The following is a 19,950-nucleotide window of genomic DNA, read 5'->3' on the forward strand; positions in this document are numbered from 1 at the left end:
GTGGAGCACCTGAGTTAATTAATTCTGCCAGTGCAACAGTGTGTGATTAAACGATGGAAAAATGCGATAAATGGTAAAACTATATGCGTTCAAAACGAAAAACGTTTATGAAAATCATAATTAATGATAATACGTCAACATTTATTGCCAGCCTGTAATAAAAATGTAATATTTTTGCATAGCTAAAATAGCTGGAAGTTGCTTATCCCATATTCAATGTTGCTAATTGTGGTGCCCTAGTTTTGCACACACACAAAAGGTGGATTCAAAATGAACATTTTATATGAATATTGTGCAAAGAGATGCAATGCTTCTGCACATGTGCGGGAAGGTTGCCAACAGTTGTGACTGTCGAAGTGTGTTACCAAGCAACCCCCCATCCAGAGCAGCATCAGCACCTCTTGCGGGGAAAATGCAGACCTCGGTAAAGATAGTTTGCGGTTTGAAATTCAGATTTTTATTGGCTATAAATCCGCTATGCACTTTCAATGACGTAATTAATGTTGATTCTTCATGATTTGCGAATTTGGATGACATCATGCTCCGCTCCACAGTCGGTCAGTTACATTTTACAACTCTTAATTTTCTAATCCAAATAGCTTCAAAAGTTGAACACCTGGAAGACTGAAACCTCATCGTGGCTAGTCTGATTTGTGATTTTTTTCACAGCAGTTTGTTTCCCCTCCAACTCTTTAAGTCCATGAGTCGGGATGGTGAAAATAAGCACTCTCCACTTTTAACAGCCATTTCCAGTAAACACACAATCTGGGTTCCTGCAAATTCACTTGTATTAAATAGAGCCTGATTTGTGAAACTTTTCACAATCACATTTGGATGCGTTTGATTGCGTCGTACTGCTCTATCCCATTGCCTTGTGTAATAATAACAATATAGGCTGTGTCAATGGATGAAGCCATCAGAGAAATCGGCTTTAATTCTAAAAACTGAGCACCTAGATGGGTCCAAGTAAGCTCAAATAGACTTTCATGATTTATGAATTTTCACAGATCAGTTTTTGTCTCTTAACCCTTTTTTGAGTTCTGTAGTCAACTATTTACCTGAAACATCAGTGTAATAGGCTTTGAGAGGGCACATTTTGCAAACACATGATAATTATGATAAAAAACTCTAGTTTCACACTGTAAAGCAGTCAATGGAACGGAGGAGGCGAGAACCGACTTTTCAATATAAATAATGGTTTAATATTAAACTTAAACGGAAGACAAACACACACGGACATGTCCGTAAACTATCTCTCTCTCCCGCACAATCCTCCGCAGTCGGCCTTTATCCCTCTCGGAGGCTTGATTAGCCTGATAAGGGATCGGGTGTGTATGATCACGACCCGGCCCCGCCCTCCGCCCTGCCACACACACAAAACTGTATTTGTGAAAACTCGCACTGATTGACTTTATTCATTTTGATGGCCTCTTGCATATTGGCATTGTGAAATAATAATAATAATAAATTTAATTTGTAATGCACTTTATATTTAAGCAAATCCCAAAGTGCTACATGATAAAAACAGGTAAGTGCTAAACATATAAACATATGGAGCGCATGAAGATAAAGTTCAATCATAAGCTCTCCTAAAAAGGTGGGTTTTAAGGCCATATTTAAAAGCATCCACAGTCTGAGGTGTCCTCAGGTGGTCAGGGAGAGCATTCCATAATCTGGGAGAAGCAGAGCAGAAATACACATTTTTTAAGCCATAAAACCAATAAACGTCTTGTAATTCTACAAAATGAGCACCTAGACATGTCAAACTATAGGCTTAAATTGACCATCCTGATCTGTACATTTTTTCACAGATCACTTTTTTGCCATTTAAACCTTTTTTGAGTTCTTGAGTACATTTTTTACCTGAGAAATCAGTGTTATGCTTAGTGTCATAATTGCTTTGTGATTTAGTCTTTCCCATTCATTTCCTATGGTGGGTCAAAAATTACCAGGAACGCCACGAGTGTTAAATTTTTGTCACGGGGGCTTAACTCATAAAATCCAGTCCAGTGGGGGTTTTTACTGAGTTCAGATGGCAAATGACAGAAAAGTATCCAAGCCTTGGCCCATTAAGATGAATGAAGCATTTGTTATTGAAGAAACTTACCCGAACACTGCACAAGGGTTAAATAAAATGACTAGCTAGTTGGCATATCATCCATATTAAAATTGTATTTGTCAACAACAAACCAAAGCCATCAAACTGAGTCAAATCAATCTCTGAAATTTTTCACAAATCCAGATTTGTGAAAATCCATCATAATTATCATGTGTTTCAAGAATGTGACTTCTCAAATTATAACACTGTTTTTTCAGGAAAACTGTTGAATACAGAATTCAAACAATTGTTAAATGACAAAAACTGATCTGTGAAAGAAATCACAAATCATGAAGGTCAACATCAGCCTACTATGACCCATCTGGTGCTTGAAAAGCTAGTTTTAGGCCTTTTTTAAATTTTTGTTTTACTTTTTTGCCTTACATCATTAATTACAATGCCGATATGCATGAAGCCATGAAAAGTTTTCACAAATCCTGTTTTGTGTGAAGTGTTTTTCTATTATAATAGTCATGTGTTTCCAGAATGTGACCCCAGATCCTATAACACTGATTTTTGAAAACTGTTGAATCCAAAACTCAAAAAACAGTTAAATAAAAAATAAAAAAAAATCACAAATCATGAAGTTCTATTTGAGCCTATAATGATCCATCTAGGAGCTCAGTTTTTAGAGTTGTAGACCTTTTACTACTTTTATAGCTTACATCCTTAATTTTTCACAATGCCAATATGCATGAAATTATCAAAGTGAGTCAAATCAATCTGTGAAAGTTTTCACAAATCCTGTTTATGAGAAAATATTGTTTTCCCATCAAAATCACAATGATTTTTCTGGTAAACTGTTGACTCAAGAACTCAACCAAGGGTTAAGAGACAAAAACTGTACTGTGAAATAATTCACAAATCATGAAGGTCTAATTAAGCCTATGTGACCCATCTAGATGGTCATTTTGTTTATTGGTTTGTTGGCTTATTTTATTCATATTTCACAATAAGTAAAGAGCGCTTATTTTACCAAGCCGACTCACGGACATAAAAAGAGTTGACAGGAAAACAAACTGCTGTGAAAAAAATTAACAAATCAGACTGGCCAATATGAGAGTGGTTTCAGTCTTCTAGGTTTTCAACTCTTGAAGCTATTTGGGTCGTAAAAAGTAACTGACCGATTGCGGAGCGGAGGATGATGTCATCCGAATTCGCTGATCACGAAGAATCACATGCAACTTTAGTTAGCCTAGCCTACACGTCTACGACTGCGCATAGCGGATTTATAGTCTTTACCGCGGTAAAATGTGGTGCCGCATTGGACAAATGTTCTGGACACATGCTATCAGAATGTGCGACCTATTCTATATTTCTAAAACTGAGGCACTCTGAAATGATAGTGGATAACATTTACATTGTGCCTGAAGGGTAGATACGAGGTAATGATATCGTTTGGGAATAATACGTGTACGCCCTGAGACACTTGAAGTCTAGCGCGATTACGTAGCGCGCGGCGCAGTGATGCTCTTGTCCGGGATGCGGACGGGATGGTAGTCCTCGTGACTGCGGGAGGAAAAGAGGGAGACTCGATTCAGGATAAAACTCCCTTAAAGAAACGCCAGGAGTGTGCATTTCACAATCATTTAAAGGCTTGCATCATTTGAAAATGATAACAGCTTGACCGTTCTTCTCGAGCTGTTTCGACGCGGGTGCTTTCTTTCTAGCTTATTTATTTATTTTCTCGTCTGATACCTTTAGCGTTTTGCTTCATGAGACGTCTCGTTCGCGTACAGGTGGGGGCTGTGAGGCTCTCTAGTGGGAGAAACACTTTGGTGTGTGCTGGGCTAGAGTTGTTTCTTTAGTCCCGCTCCGCGCATCTTCCTCCGGTGTAGCCAGAAGCCCGAACCTGCTCTCCTGGCCTGTGGATGCGGCAGCCGCTCGGCCTGCTAAAGGCCCTGGGTACCGCAATGCCGCGGGGATGGGGGGAGAGAGAGAGGGCTGGTGGGTGACGGACGGATTTAAATCAAGGGATAAAGGAGTACGCCGAGGAATAAATGTTGACACAACATAAATGTGACCATACCGACGTCCAGTTGTGGTTAGAATGTTAAGTAGACCCCTAATGGTGGAATCTCGTGATAGATATTTTGCGCAGGGTTTGGGTTGTGTGATTTGTTTAAGTCAAGTAGGCTATATTTAGTTTTACGCACGATTTATTCACTTTTCTGATGTTCCTAGAGTAACATTCTATATGTTTTGAACTGAGTTACATGTTCAGATAATTTAGGAAGTGTTTAACAAGCCACAATGCCCTCACCTTCGGACTCCAGTAGCATGGCCTCAATTTCAGGGTCTCGAGGTCTGTCTGGGAGTCGCAGAGGAATGTCTGGGAGTACAAGTGCACGCGTTCTGCTTTACCTGGGCTTGTGTCACCTTGCGTTAGGGGCTATGGTGCTGGCCTTCAGCTTCACAAGCCTGGCCTTCACCTCTTCACCCCGAGTCAGACAGTCCTGTCCATTCTGGGCTGGCTTTTTCGTAAGTCTCTCCCTCTCAGGCACAAACATACCCTCTAAGATGATGATAGGCCTTTGATAGTTATTTGAATATCTTGATATTTTAGTAGTTGCAGAAGTATCCTGCGGTGTGACATGATATACTTCAAATAATAATAAAAAAATTATAATTGAGAGACTGCGTGGGATATTTGGTGTTTTAAAAATCTACTGTCTCATTGCAGAGTTATTTAAGCAAACTAGTTTGCGTCTTAAAATAAAACATTTCCCATGAAGACTTGATGTTGGAGAAAAAAAGTTTAACATGCTTTTTTGTCTGTTGAACAAGGTTGTGGCCTCAGGAGTGGTGGGTGTGATATCATGGAGAAGGCCATTCACTCTTGTAGTATGTACCTTTATTATCTTGATTGAATTGTTTTAGAGTGTTTGTGTGTGTGTGTTTGCTGTTTATAGTATTTCAGTGATTCAGTTTTTGTTTGATTATTATTATTATAATAATAATATTTTTGTTCAGGTGTCGCTGTTTATGCTGCTGTCTGCAGTTTGTGTGATTCTCAGTCTGGCTGGTTCCATGCTCTCATGTCAGAATGCACAGATGGTCAGATCATATCTTACCTGTCAGGTACACTCTCCTCTCCTCTCCTCTCCTCTCCTCTCCTCTCCTCTCTCTCCTAAATAACTGTGTTTTTGTAGATGGAGAATGGCCTGTGTCTTTGCTGTGACCCCAAGCAGACATGCTCTCCATCAGAAGAGGAGACGCTAGTGCTCTACCAACATGCAGATTGCCACTCGGTGCGTCACCAGCTCAAGGTATGTATTTTGATAGACTTTAAACATGTTTGCAATTCATCTACCCTATATGGCCTAAAGTATGTGGCATTAAAAGAATAAAATTTCTCTCATCATTTACTTATGCCATCCCAGATGTGTATGACTTTCTTTCATCTACAGAACACAAATTAAGATTTTCAAAAGAATATCTCTGCTCTGTTGGTCCTCACAAGTGAAAGGTGGCCAGAAATGAAGACAGTATGAAATCAATCCATAAGACTCCAGTGGTTCAATCCATATCTTCAGAAGCAATATGATTGGTGTAGTGAGAAAGAGATCCATATTTAATATTATTTTTTCTATCAGTCTGCACATTTGACCAGCCCCAACCAGTAGGTGGTTGAATATGAAAGTGAAATTCCCTTCCACACCAGAAGGTGGAAGTGAAAGTGTAGATTTACAGTTAAAACAGGACTTAAATATTGATCTGTTTGGGCTGTTCAAAGGTGCAGATTGATAGTAAAAAAAGGACCTAAATATTGATCTGTTTATAACTCACACCTATCATGTTGCTTCAGATGATATGGATTTAACCACTGGAGTCTTATGGATTACATTTATATTGCCTTTTGGGACTTCAAAGTTCAGGCCACCTTTCACTTGCATTGTGAGGACCAACAGAGCAGAGATATACTTTTAAAAATCTTCATATGTGTTCTGCAGAAGAAAGAAAGTCATGCACATCTGGGATGGCATTAGGTTGAGTAAATTATGAGAGAATCTTCTTTTTTGGGTGAACTATCCCTTTAATAGGGAGCTGGCACTACCTAACATCTTCCACTCTTAAGGGAAGGCTTTCCACTATATATTGAAACGTGACTGCAGATATTTTGCTCACAATCAGATACAAGAGCATCACTGAGGTTAGGAGATGGGGCCTGGCTCACAGTCTGCATTCCAATTCATCCCAAATAAGTTAATTAGGGATTGAGCTTTGTGCAGGCCAGTCAAGTTCTTCCACACCAAAATCAGAAAAGCTGCTACCACAAAGCTGGAAGCATCCAATTCTCTAGAATGCCACTGTATGCCAAACCACAAAAATTTGTCTTCACTGGGCCAAACCAAACTTGATTAGAATGGAGTGTCCACATACTTTTGGCCATGTAGTAGTAGTGTATATGTGTAATAGTATGGCATGCACTATTATACATATACACTACTAAATTGCCAAAAGTATGTGGACACCCCATTCCATTATTATCAGTCTTATTATCATTATGTCTTTTCAAGTTTTACCCAGATATGCTTCTCTGGTGCTGTTCTTTAAAGGATGAGTTTAATCACACTAGTGTATGTTTGTGTGTGTGTGTAGGATCTGCTGTTTAGTGCCTGTGGTCTCAGTATTCTCTCCACCATTATCTGCACTCTGTCAACTGTCACCTGTAGCATCCATATCTTCTCTCTGGACCTGCTGCAGTTGGTGAGTGTAAAACTACTAATAGCTTAAATGTTCTCTCAAATGTCACAGAAATGCATCTAACTTTTCCCTCCTCTTTCTCCCATTTGTTGTAGCTGGCTCCCCATCGCTCTCGCTCTGTTAACCCAGAATGCACCACTCCTCAGGATGCATTTCTCAGTAACATGATGGACTTTGAGGAGTTTGTTCCGCCCATTCCCCCACCCCCATACTACCCTCCTGAATACACCTGCAGCTCAGAGACTGATGCACAGAGGTGAAAAGACATATACACGTGTTTGTTTTTCTAGAACAGTGGGGAATTTTCATTGACTTCTGTTGTTTTTATAGTGAATAAAATATATTTACTATCTCTTAACCCTACCACCGAAACTTGTCTGCTCCCCACAATGTTGGCAAAACCGGATCCACAGACACATAGCCAAATGCATTAATGCCATTTACCTGGTCTTTAAATTTTTTTCTGTCTATTTAACTCATATTCTGTATTTTTTAATCCCTATAGGCACATGTCCTGTCAAAACACAGCTCTTCTGTCACACCATTTGTTTAGTTCATTTAATTTCCTTTTCTCATGCTTCATTTTTTGTGTGTGTGCCTACAGTGTCACATATAATGGATCAATGGAGAGTCCTGTACCTCTCTACCCAACTGACTGCCCTCCTCCTTATGAGGCAGTGATGGGTCAAAGGGCTCCTAGTGAGGTAAATGTTTGTATTTGTTAATAATCAAAAACTAGAATAATACCAATGTTATGCATTCATTTATTTTCCAAAAACAAATTCTAGACTTGTTAATCTCAGTTAAATCTGAAGTGTGTAACTTTTTTGTGTTAAAATACTTTCTCCCATTCCAGCTTAATATGATGAGATAACTATAAGTTAGCCATTCATATGTCGATTTCCTCAAAATATGTAAACTCTGTCTCTGTAGCCCTATAAATATTGCTGTGTTTGTTTGAAGAACCCATCCAGCCCAATACAACAATATTGAATCAACCAATGTAATGAGTTTGGGGCAGGACTATCTGTTTTTGCGAATATCTGCAGACAGGACAGGGTTTTTCCTGGCTCAAAATGAGGCAGAGGTGGTACCATCCTGATAATGTGCACACATACAGTACACTTGTACCACGCCTTCCACTGGCTGAAGCAACATATTTTAGGTGTTCTAATAATTAGATGATTAAAGAAAATGACAGTTATCAACTTATAGCTTATTTAATTAAAAAAGCTAACCTGTTCAACATGAAATTCATAAAATACAATATAGGAGCTAATGTGTTCATTTATAGTTAACAAACAGCAAACTTGATTAACCTCTTAAACTGATAATAAGATCATCTCTTATCTCAGGTATGGTGGGAAGGGATGATGTGTAGAGACCAATCAGCCACTGTTTTACAGCTTGGATTGGACTGATCACTTAGATTGAGAGGTCTTGATTTACCATGCGCACAACTTAAACAGTGCTGGATCTTATTACTTGTTACTTATTCTATGTATTTATGTTTCTGATTTACTGTGGCATTTACAAATGTAAGTAGTTCTCAGTAAAACCCTTAGATCACTTGTTTGGAGAGTTTTATGGACTTTTGATAAAAAAGACTACCTTGGTTCCAAATGCCATAACTTGCTTTGAGATAACAATACAAAATTTTGCCCAGATACAGTTGACATGATTGTAGTCATCATGTCAAGCATGAATAATTAACAAAATTAATAAATAAATTGCATCACTTTCTCAGCAGTTTTGTAACATAAGAGCTTTCAAACATGTGTTGTACATGTTTGCATTTTTGAGAAAATCAAGATTATGTGTGGTAAGTCACTGTCAAAGTCATTGAAATAAGGCCATGAGACACATAATATATTTTGTAGACTCCAATTTTCGCTCACAAAATACATTTTTTGAGACACTTTTTGTTTTAGAAAGGCCGTATCGGATCACGCACTTCTTCTGAGGTAAATTCACAGTGTGTCTTCTTCCAAAAACAATAATGAGCTCAAACGGAAAAGACTGTACCTCTTGTTGGTTTCATATGGATTACACAATCAGAGAATATTTGTTTTCGATTTAAATGTTATTTTAAAAGTAGACAATTCAAGCTTTCCATAGACATATTTCTCATGTCTGCGAGGCAAATATATGCTGAGTTTCAGTTCATTTTCGTGACATGCTCCAGGCAGAAGTTCATGGAGACTGAGACGGTAGAAAGCGCATCCTGTATGATTTCTTTATTTTACAAAACCACAACGTTTTGCTGTTATTGTGAGCATACAAAAAATAAAAGTAAACCCTTTATAGTTTTGAAGGATGTCTTACTCTTTTCTGTATGACCAAAAATGGAGTATTTCATTCTGCTGTTATCAGGGAAAAAGTCAGGTGACCTCTGGTGACCATGGAGGATTGGCTATGTTATGTTATCAATATAAAAAAACAACTCAAACAGGAGCAATTCAAATGTAACATTTTGGGGGTATTTTTGACCCAGGACAACACTATTTTGAGCCAATGCCTGCTTAGCTTGCTTGTTGTTAAGCTTAATGGAGGGCTACTGCCTAATTCTGCAGGCTCTATGGAGATTTTTTTATTGTGGTTTAATGTCACAGCAGTGGCAAACAATGTCAAAGTTTAGGGCAAACATTATCCCTGTCACAAATTAAGGCTGGTCAGGTAAACTTTGATGTTGCTCCTCAGGGTGCTCATTCTGGATGCATTAACCGTGTGAAGGATGTGACAAAGTATGTCAAAGAGGGGGAGGTGCTTGTGTGGTCTCACAGAACTACAACTAAAATGCAGAAGCCGGGCACACGTTTAATTGAGAATTGATGCCAAGGGCCAAACGTATCTAGTGAAAGAGGTCGGGTGCTTGTGCACCACTTGGGGTCTATCTGTGCACGTGACTGCCTGCCTGAGTTTTGTCGACAGTTGGAGGCGGCACGAAATTTGATGGAGGCAGCCGCCTCATAATTCTCTGTGCAGAAAAAATCCTGCAGAAGGAGTGTTTGAAAAACAATCTTTATTTACGCAGTTTCCTTTTGGTGGTGTAGTGGCACAGCAATTATACACTTCAATTTATAAATATATTTTTTAATACATTTCAGTAAAAGTTTTATGTCTCTTACAGAAATAATCACATCGAATTGAACCAAACAGTGACCACATTTCAGATTTCATAATGCACTGCATCATTTAGTAGAAAAAAAACATTATTGAATAGTTCATCGTTATTGCTGAATTCAAGTCCTGCTGAGAAGTTCCTGCCTAAAAGTTGGTCATCGTAATTACAATGTGATGTGTGATCAAGTGATTGTAAAATGGACCCGCTAGGCAATTTCTTATTTCTTTATCTCTTTTTTAATTAAACAACAAAGATTCTTTGTTTAGTTTTCAATAGTTTTCAGTTTCAGATGCCATTGAAAAAATTTACTTGTGATGAGGAGGAGGGCATGGCCGCATCAACTGATCAGCGGGAGAGCGAGATAAAGTGGAGCCGGAGGTGCCAGTTCAAGTGAGAGTGAGAGACACCGGGAGTTGAAAATGTTTTAACTTTGGGTAAAACATAGTGCTCATTACTGTCACGTTTTACCCAGCATACAATCACATTGTAGGAGTGGTGGGACAAATACCACACCGACCAACCATCACATCCTACTTGTACAATGACTAAACAACAACGCAGAAGAAGTTTGTTGTTCTCTGAGTACATTGTTGGTCCAGATGACGTTCACGGACTACCACAATATTAATATGAAAATAATGCTTCAGCCTTCCCTTCAGAGGGAGGAGGGATGTGCTGTTGCGGAGTCCTCACCGCTGCCATCCACCAGGGAAGCAGCCCTGGCCGACTGCCTGGGGACGGAGGGGTCACTGCCAGCCACCTAGAGCCAGAGAAACCGCTGCCGTCTGCCGAAAAAGGGGAGGATTGGTTCCGTCTGCCAGGGCCCAGAGGACTCGCTACAGCCTGCCAGGGGAGGAGCGAGCTGGTGTCTGCCAGTGGGCGGAGGAGCATTTGAGGACTGGGCGACAGCGTGTCTTGGAGCTGGCGAGCAAGTTCTTCTCTCTCTCTCTCTCTCTCTCTCTCTCTCTCTCTCTCTCTCTCTCCCTCTCTCTATCTGTGTGTCTCCGCTCACCCTTTCCCTCTCCCCACACCTCCCCTCGTCTCTCCCCCAGGTTCCCAGGAGGCGGGGTGGACCACCGGCTGACAGAACGGACGGAAGAGCAGTGTCTCCCCTCCACAGATGGGGGGAGTTAGTCAGATCGGTGGCACCCTGGCCTGAATCGGGTAGGGGAGGAGTGTGACAAGGAGGAGAGCATGGCCGGGCCTTGATGATGCACGGCCGGTGCTTAATCAGCTGATCAGCAGGAGAGCGAGATAAAGGGGATGTGCCAGTTTGAGAGAGAGAGACTTACGTCTCACGTTGCATATGTGTCTGTGTTTGTTTATGTTTGTTTTAAGTTGCATTTGACATTAAAGCTTTATGTTTACTTATCTGAATTAATGGACAGAATGGATGCTACTCTGGTGATTTGACGGTGAGGGTTGGGGGATTGTTAAGTGTGATTTAAGTTGTAAAAATCAATAAATACACTTTGAAACAAAACTTTATGTTTACTGTTCAGCCGATTCCCGCCTCCTCCTTGCCCATCCTTCAACCATTACAGTACTATTCACAGCCAGCCTTGATTGTTTTAATCCATAAAGCAAAAGTATCTAGTAACAGAGTGGTATCTGAGATTAACCGAGTAGTATTCATGAGATTCTAACATGGCAGCCCCCATGAGGGGACCCCCAGTTTCAATGTAAAATAAAACAACTTACATAAGGTTACTGATATGTCTGGAGTCTTCATCTCATGTGAGTGATCATGATTTTATACATATATTTAAAAAAATTGCAAATAATTTATTTCGGAGTAAAAAAACTGTAATGACGAAAAATGTCTTAGTGCACCTTTAAGTGTGTGGTTGATGTCTATTTTTTTAATTCTCTTGCTACAACAGAGAATGATGGGAAATGTAGATGGGTCACACAAGCCTCCTCATAAACCAATTAAATGAGTAGTCCTTTTTTGCATGCTTTATGGCTATTCTTTATCAACAATCCAGAAAATGTGTGCATGTTTTATGACTAATGCTGTGGTCATGCCACTCTCTCTGTCTGTAGGCCACAGTCTTTGACACACAAGCTGGTGAGCTGTCTGGAGAGAGAGGAACATCCACAGCTTTCAGTGGTGAAGGTGAGTCTTTCCTCTCATCTGTTCCTCCTTATGCAAACAGCACTATCTCTTTAAATGTGCTATTTGTGTATTTCTCTCTCAGTGTCTATGGACAGTGGCTCTCTGTTGATGTCTGAGATTGTGGATATTCCAGATGACAGCTCCCCGTCCGAGGACTCCTGTCTCATGGAGTTGGGGATGCGGGCTCGGCCCAGGGGAGGCAGTGAGGGAGCGGAGAGGGGAGAGTACATCAGCTGTCGATGTTCCGCACAACATACTGAAGGAACGGTAGCAGCTCCTCCAGGCATACGTGGTTTCAGAGGGGAGAGATCGAACTCCTGCTCCTCTCCGAGCACACACAACACTTCCACATATAGGTAAGGAGGAGTTAGCAAATAATTGTGAAATAACTAAATAAAATCACTTACTTTAAAGGAATAGTTCACCCAAAATTTATGTTTTTCTCTTCAGTGGAGGGCAAAAGGACATTTTGAAGAATGTACTGGTCATTTTATTTGCTAAGCATGGGGACTGAGGCTTTCAAAAAAGTATTAAAGTCCCTCTCCAGTCACTGGTTTAACCCCTAAAAACTCATATTTGTTAATCAAAATTACATATTTAAAATATTTTTTGCCTTAAAATAGCTTAGATATGATTCTACTAATTTGCCATGTTTAGTATGCGTGGATCTATGAATATGCAAATTAGTTCCCCCGCCTCCATCTCAGCCCAAATAAACTGCACCAATTTATCTCTGATTTTCAGATCCTTTGGTAATACATGAAGGCTCACCATTTGTCCTTTCTATATCTTCTAGCATATAAAAAACACCATATAGACATGTAAACAAGGTTAAAAACTTGTTTTTCATTGGAGGGGGTCTTTAAAAAAGTTGTCCGTACAACTCTGTCCATAGGGTATGTCTTTTAAAGCCATACAAAAGCTTGTGGAACGGACCGAAATTTAAGTCATTTTTAACCTAGATCTTCCCCTCCAAAGAGCTGTTAACTGTTGTGATCATTTTAGAGTTAGCTTAACTCAAGAACTGTATCAGTCTGATTCATGAACATATCATTCAGACTGGTTTTGTGAACCGAATCAGTGGATTCATCGAAAGATCTGACTCAAAAGAATGATTTGTTCATGTATCTAACATTGTTACTTTCACTTCAACATGCCAAAGGAGTGCTTGAGCAAATGTCAAGATTTTCTGTGAATTACACTTCTTACATTTCAATATGTTTCTCAAACAAAGTTATTGTATGACTTTAGAAGACTTATCTACTGTATATAACACACAAGTTTTATGGACTACCTTTATGGTGCTTTTGCATGGAAATCAAGAATGTTCTTACATTCTTCAAGAGTTCTTCTTTTATGTTCACCGGAGGAGACAAGGTCATAAATGTTTGGAACAACATGAGGGTGAGTAAATTATGACAGACTGTTCATTTTTGGGCACAATATAACTTTAATATTTCCTCCATAGGTCACCAGTGCTGAGGCGTCAAGCTCTGTTGGCAAGTAGTTGCTCTCAGTTGGAGTTGTTAGCGGGCTCTCAGCGTTGCTCTATCCCAGAAATCCGAGTTCGGCACTGCACGCCATCCAGACAGGGCTCCTCCTCCTCTGTAACCAACCCACCTACCACAACCCCATCAGGTGGTGCTCAAGAACAACCAGTCCATACAGCACCAGAGCTCCTTCCACGGCCTTGCATCCGTGAGCAAACTGGACGGGATCGAAAAGACAGTGATGGCTTCTTACCCCTTGTGAAGTCGCACAGTGAACCAGGGCTTAGCTCTTCAGCTGACACAGGTATGTAAAACAAAGAATTAACGCATGCATTGTCTGGGATATTGTGAAATAGTGTAAGTCAAAGTGTATTTCTTGAAGAACTCTTTAAAACAAAGACAATGTCACAGTTTGGGGGTGTTTTTGTGTGCTCTTCTGTCCTCAGGTGATTTCAGTCTCACAGGAGGCAGTAAAGGAGTCAGTGTGGGGGGGACTCAGACTTCATCAGAGACAGGTCAGTTTCTAACATTCTCAAGTCACAGGCAAGTTTATTAAAGCTACTGATGATTTTTGCTGAGACAAATTTCAGGACTTTTTTTATTTATTTTTTGTCATAGGGCAAAATCTGCAGTCTTTAATAGCTTATAGTGACAAGCTCATCGATTCCTTGTGTAAGCAGAACTTTTGGTTGCAGTCCTGCTGTGTGACTGCTTCTATGACATCTGTGTCTATCTCTAATGAAGAACCAGTGGAAGAACAGTAATTTAATACATGTGTGAGAGAGAAAGAGAAAGACTTATTTAACTTTTCCAGTCAAAACATTGACAAAATCTGTGCTGGACAAAACAATTGCACAGTGTGCGTCCCACTTAAGACACCTCTAAATTAAAATCAATAGAGTATCACTTATTGAATGTGTACTGTTAACATGTTACTGCCTTTATTGAATTATTGAAATTGCTTTCAAATTCAAATGCATTATCTTTTTTTTGTCTTCCTACCTGTGTTTGTGTCACCTGTGTGGCCTAGGACCATTATCTGGAGCTAGTTTGCTGCCTCGCTCCTCTTTGGCACTTCCTGCATCCCTGCCCAGGAAGGGAAGCATTAAGGCTGTGAGTAGCTGGTTACCCTCAAAACAGGCCCCAGCCACCTCACTGCGTTTACCCAAAGACTGTGCACGCTCACTTGGAGACCTCAAGGTTAGTCTTATGAAAGGAAAAATAACAACTCATTGGCCAAAGCAAGAGTCTTTAACAGGGGGTTTGCAGTGGTACTGTATGGGGTCTGCCAACTAATGCTAAAAAGCTAAAGTTCAGCTGTGTGTATCATAGTGCCTCCAACATTAAAATGTATTATGTCAAAATCAAATATAATTTACAGGTATATGTAATTATGTAATACAAGCATATGTAAGCAGATTTTATGTGACTGTATATCAATAAAGATTATTTTAATGGCTTTCCAATGTAAGCACCAGTACAAGGTATGTCAATACATTAAAGCTAAACTGCATACAGAATGAGGGCCAAAAATGACCTTGCGTCTAGTTTTTAGGACATCATTTTTACATGAAAGGGTCTTTTCATCTGCCGCTCTAGGTATTCCTAAATGAAAGTGTCTTCTATCATGTGATGTATCCCGAAACGGCACACTGTTAAACACAGTGACCACTATAGTGGACTATAGGCCTTTTTTCCCCCTTACAAATCCTATATTTAGTGTGCATTTTCACATTGTGAGAAAAATGTTTTAGAGGCTTTACATGGAGGATGAAAATAAGGCGCATTTCGAACTGTTCTGACACCAGTGCAGACAGACTTCACACTGGAAGTTAAGTCATTCACTAAATAGGGAGCAAGGGAGCATCCTTCTATGTATAGCTTTTCTATGCAGCCAAGTGCATTCACTCTTAGCATCTGACCTAAAGTTCAATTTCAGGCTGCAGATGATGTTTGGACCACTCAACATGGTTGGCAGACATGGGACAATGATAATCATTTCATAGATTCAGAATTTTAAATATATAATTGTATTTAACATGGTTGGTAGTGATTGGATGATGCTGGCCATTACATGGGTCAGAATTAACAATGCAAATATATTATTGGTAAAATGATTCAGCACTGTTTATCACTTGTTTGTTTTACAGTGCAAAGAGAGAACATTGAGGGTTTTTTTGCCAAAGTAGAAAAAAATTGTAACATAAAAGTTAAATCAAGCGAAATTTTTATTTGTGTAGTTTTTTATTTGTGCTTTTCCCTACACATTGTTCCAAAGCAGCTTTACAGAAAATCAGCTGTAATGTCTGTAACATCTTAAAAACATGAATAACCAACACTTCTGGAAACATAATAAACAATTTGATAAAAAAAAATCTGACTTTCTATACCTTGGTATCATTTAAAGTTTCGCAACTAGACATACATTTTTAGAAAAATGAAAATACATTTTAAGGTTTTTTTGCATATGTATTAGGGGCTAATATTTACAAATCAAAAAAGGAAATGAAAAATGCACACAGCAGTCATGCTCAGGTCTCAGGAGGATATAGGCTTTTTTACTCTCACTCAAAACTCCTACTCTGTTCCTTCTTTATTTATGTGTCTGAAACTCTTCAAAATTGAATAAAAGATACAGTACTATACTATGTATTTTTACATACACTATTAATGAATTTAATTTACAAATACAATTATCACAAGAGTTCATTTTCCTTGACAAAATAAGTCGTTTTATAAAGAAGAAGCATCTAGATTTCACTTGGGTCATTTTGACCCACATATGCATTTAATGGGGTTGAAGTTATATATGTGTTCTAGGGTTAATATGTTTCTATATGCATCTTATTTATGGTCAAGCTTAAAATACAACACTCAATACAATATGTAAAATGGGGTCTGTTCTGTGTCTCTTTATCCACCAAGGGGTCCTTGCACTGAAAAATTCTGAAAACCTCTGTCCTAAAGTATAACCTAGACAAAACTTAGCCTGATCTCATAAAATTTATGTGAACATGACAAAAGTTTTGCAATTCAAAATGTACGTGCTGTATAACACATTTGGCTGCATTTTTCCAGTGAAATGTCTAGCCGGGGGCACCAAAATAATGGTAATATGTTGTTGTATTCAGACAAGGTTTTAAGGTGAATTTTAAATGGATGTTTTTAAAACATACCTCCTTAATGTAAAACCTTTGTCTGAACCTAACCAATAGTATAAATGAGACATTTAAAAAAGACATCCTTACCAAATCAATGCCTAATCCTAACCATTAGTGTTTAAAAATATATATGAGGTGTTAAAAAAGACATCCTTACCAAATCAATGCCTAATCCTAACCATTAGTGTTTAAAAATATATATGAGGTGTTAAAAAAGACATCCTTACCAAATCAATGCCTAAACCTATCCATTAGTGTTTTACAATGCAGAAGCAATATGAAAAATCACATTTTCTTAACCAATCACATCATTTCATGCCACTTTATTTATGACTTTGTTATGTTACGTGTCAACTTGATTTCATGGCTGCTCTTGAACCACAGTTCTCCGTCTCTAAGTCCAATGATCTATCAGATGAGCACAAGCTAATTGTGTTGGAATAAGTGTATATATGTAGGTGGGTCTGTAATACAAGCATTAAAATGTATCGTTTTGCAAAAGATGCATTAGAGTAAAAATGTGTCAATATCATAAAAGAGCAGGGTCTGAGTAATAGAGAGAAAAATAAGTATTTATAATCAGCCATTAAAGAATTGTGAATTGCACCTGAGACGTTTATAATATATTTTGCAAAAATGTATATAGTCACGTTTTCACTATGAGACCAGGTTGCCAAAATTATGTGAAATTTTCCTACTTTTTCTCTCAGGTCACCAGAGTGTTAGTGCAACGTTTTCTGCAGAGATCAAAACGGAACTTAGTCCTTGCAACTGATCATGCTGGAAACTGCACTCAGGGGCCTAAAAGGAGGACAGGAGGCGATGGAAATCTGCCTTTAGAGCAGGTAATAAATGTTTTTTTTTTTTTATAATGCTATCCTTACATTTTTGACAAAACAACATGTATACAGTACATGCTTGTTTTTTTGTGGAGGTGCTTCGTAACTCTTGGGGAGCCACCAGGAGGCAGCAGCAGCATGCCCACCACCACTGCCGTGGACACCACCACTCCCATAGTGACAGTCACCATAACGCCCGCCACCATGATGATGACCCTGTAAGGACCGGGGGTATCCACTTGCGCAGCTGTGGAGACCTCAGTTCCACATCTGTCGTATCACTGCGCAGGCTCCACCCACCACCGCACGGATCATCAGGGGCCCTTTATTCAGAATCGGCCCTCTGATTTGAGATGAGGGATTCTGGAATTGATAACTGCAGATTTGGGTAGCAGATGGATATGCTGTTTAAATAACAGTCTGAGTACACTAGATAAAGTTTCAGCTGTTCTTATCATAAAAACTCTAACAGAAAGACACACCTGTTTTGAATTTAACCCTTAGACCCTCTGCTCTCTGTGCTTGACAAACACACTGGTGCTGATTCTTACCCTTTTCTGCTTCCTTTCGTCTTCACTGCAAAAAATACAAAAAATAATAAAATACAAAATAATAATAGTAATTAACAAAAATAATGAATTGGTGTTTTTGTTTTCCAGTAAAAAATTCTGAACATCATTAAAACAATATAAATTTACCTGAGCAAAATTGTGTAAGATATGAAGATGTGTTTTTAGAGAATATAAGTTTAATTAATTATATTTTTCTCACCCCATTGTTTCTTGTTGTATAAAGCAAAAACCAAATTTGAGATTTACACTTAAAACAAGAAGATTTTTTATTATTTGCCAGTGGGGTAAGTAAAGTAAGATGTATTCTCTAACTTAAACAATTTAGTTTCCCAAGTAAATTAATCTTGTTTTAAGGATGTTTAGATATTTTTACCAGTAAACAAGACAAAATCACTGGCTAAGAAAATTATCATGTGCTCATTTGCACGTTCATGCTTATTCATCTAATGCTTTTTCTTTTTCTAACTCACTGTGTTTATGTGGATTGGGAAAGAATGCAGCACCTATGACACTGCTTAATATTTTTACAGCTCATTAAAATGCACTAATGCAAATTAAACTTGGAAATATGCACGGCCCCACACACACACTCTCAGATTATGGAACTAACAATCTGATTTTGGTGTATCTGACCACTGAATGCTTTTCACTATATCCCTCACGATCTTAATCTTTCTTATATCGTAGCAGCAAAATAATCTAAACATCATCTGTCATTTCTATTATGGCTGTGTTAAACCTCACATAATAGCTGAGAATGACACAGCAAGAGCATTTTAATTTACTTTATTTGTAGAAATGCATGTTATTTTATTTTTTATTAAGCGAATTCAATTGGTGCGTCTATATTTTGCATCTGTCTGTCTCCATATTTTGGAGGTTCTCAGTCTGTGTAATACTTTCTTACAGAATGCCTCTGCATGTATTGAGAAGTTTTGTTTTTTCTTTCTAAAGAAACCTAATGCACACCTAATGCACACCTAATGCACCCACACAAACTAATACTTACACATGGTAGTGAATTGTACTGGTATACACCAGAGGGAATTTATGAGTCTACATACAGAGAATTCTCTAGCAATTAACATTCTTGGACAGTAACTATATGCAGGAGTTGTGAACACATGGTGAAAGATTTCAATGAAAATGGACTCTCGCAGACTGATATGAAAAAGGATTTCCTAATTTACCTGGACAGTTTGATTAAACTTTAGGCATAAAACATTGGAAAGACAGCCATGGACTTCTCTCTGAGGGTAGGATGTATGTGTTGTCAATACTTTGTTCTGTTCTGAAATGGATCTACATCTGAAGAAATAATTGGCTTTGAAATGGTCTAGAAGTGCTCTGGAATGCTTAAGGCTTTGAACTGGAAGGAACGTTGCTAAATTTGGCATTGATTGGATTGACATATAATGTATATGTAAATAACTTTGGTGCACTGACCCTAATGCTCATATCCACATTCAGTAACTCTTTGAAGCACTGAAACCAAGTCAGAAAATGAGCTTGAAATTCTTGAAATTCTACCTCTTTGTTGCACACTGACATGTTATGGCCCTTTGGAAATATTTTATGTAATTTAAGGATTTTATTGACTATTTATGAACAACTTCTACACTGACTGATGAAAACACTGTTATTCTGGGAATATGATGCCTAAAAAACATTAAAAATAGCTCTTATGCATACATTTATGTAAAATAGAAAAAGAACACGTTAATAAATATATACACATCAAATTTATTTGAAGAGTGCGACAATTATTAAAACTCGTTTAGATTTAAATCTAAAGTAAACGTCACTGTTGAAAGATGTGTCCGGGGAGGACTTTTATTTT

At 38.5% G+C, this 19,950-nt stretch overlaps 1 protein-coding gene across 2 annotated transcripts; it reads left to right on the forward strand.

The window, feature by feature from the left end:
- The first annotated feature begins 3,340 nt into the window (after positions 1-3,340).
- On the forward strand, positions 3,341-19,851 carry LOC127657811 (protein ENTREP3-like). 2 transcript variants are annotated; one of them, XM_052146728.1, is made up of 14 exons: positions 3,341-4,579; positions 4,886-4,942; positions 5,072-5,179; positions 5,251-5,367; positions 6,701-6,808; positions 6,901-7,061; positions 7,410-7,509; positions 11,976-12,048; positions 12,182-12,404; positions 13,517-13,842; positions 13,985-14,053; positions 14,569-14,738; positions 17,410-17,544; positions 17,634-19,851. In XM_052146728.1, exons 1-14 carry the CDS (start codon positions 4,352-4,354, stop codon positions 17,883-17,885), a joined length of 2,127 nt encoding a protein of 708 aa, XP_052002688.1. In that variant the 5' UTR covers positions 3,341-4,351; the 3' UTR covers positions 17,886-19,851. The 2 variants fall into 2 exon arrangements, with proteins under 2 accessions (XP_052002688.1, XP_052002687.1); XM_052146727.1 differs by having other exon boundaries at positions 12,131-12,404; positions 17,634-19,849.
- Positions 19,852-19,950: the final 99 nt, after the last annotated feature.

Source organism: Xyrauchen texanus, chromosome 17 (genome assembly GCF_025860055.1).
Source record: "Xyrauchen texanus isolate HMW12.3.18 chromosome 17, RBS_HiC_50CHRs, whole genome shotgun sequence".
NCBI lineage: Eukaryota > Metazoa > Chordata > Actinopteri > Cypriniformes > Catostomidae > Xyrauchen > Xyrauchen texanus.

Bases quoted from the DNA above. Each gene is read 5' to 3' on its own strand.
- LOC127657811 (XM_052146727.1), top strand. From the start codon at position 4,352: ATGCCCTCACCTTCGGACTCCAGTAGCATGGCCTCAATTTCAGGGTCT. The intron at 12,049-12,130 runs GTGAGTCTTTCC...TTTCTCTCTCAG, and splicing joins CACAGCTTTCAGTGGTGAAG to TGTCTATGGACAGTGGCTCT. The intron at 17,545-17,633 runs GTAATAAATGTT...TTTTTTGTGGAG, and splicing joins GAAATCTGCCTTTAGAGCAG to GTGCTTCGTAACTCTTGGGG.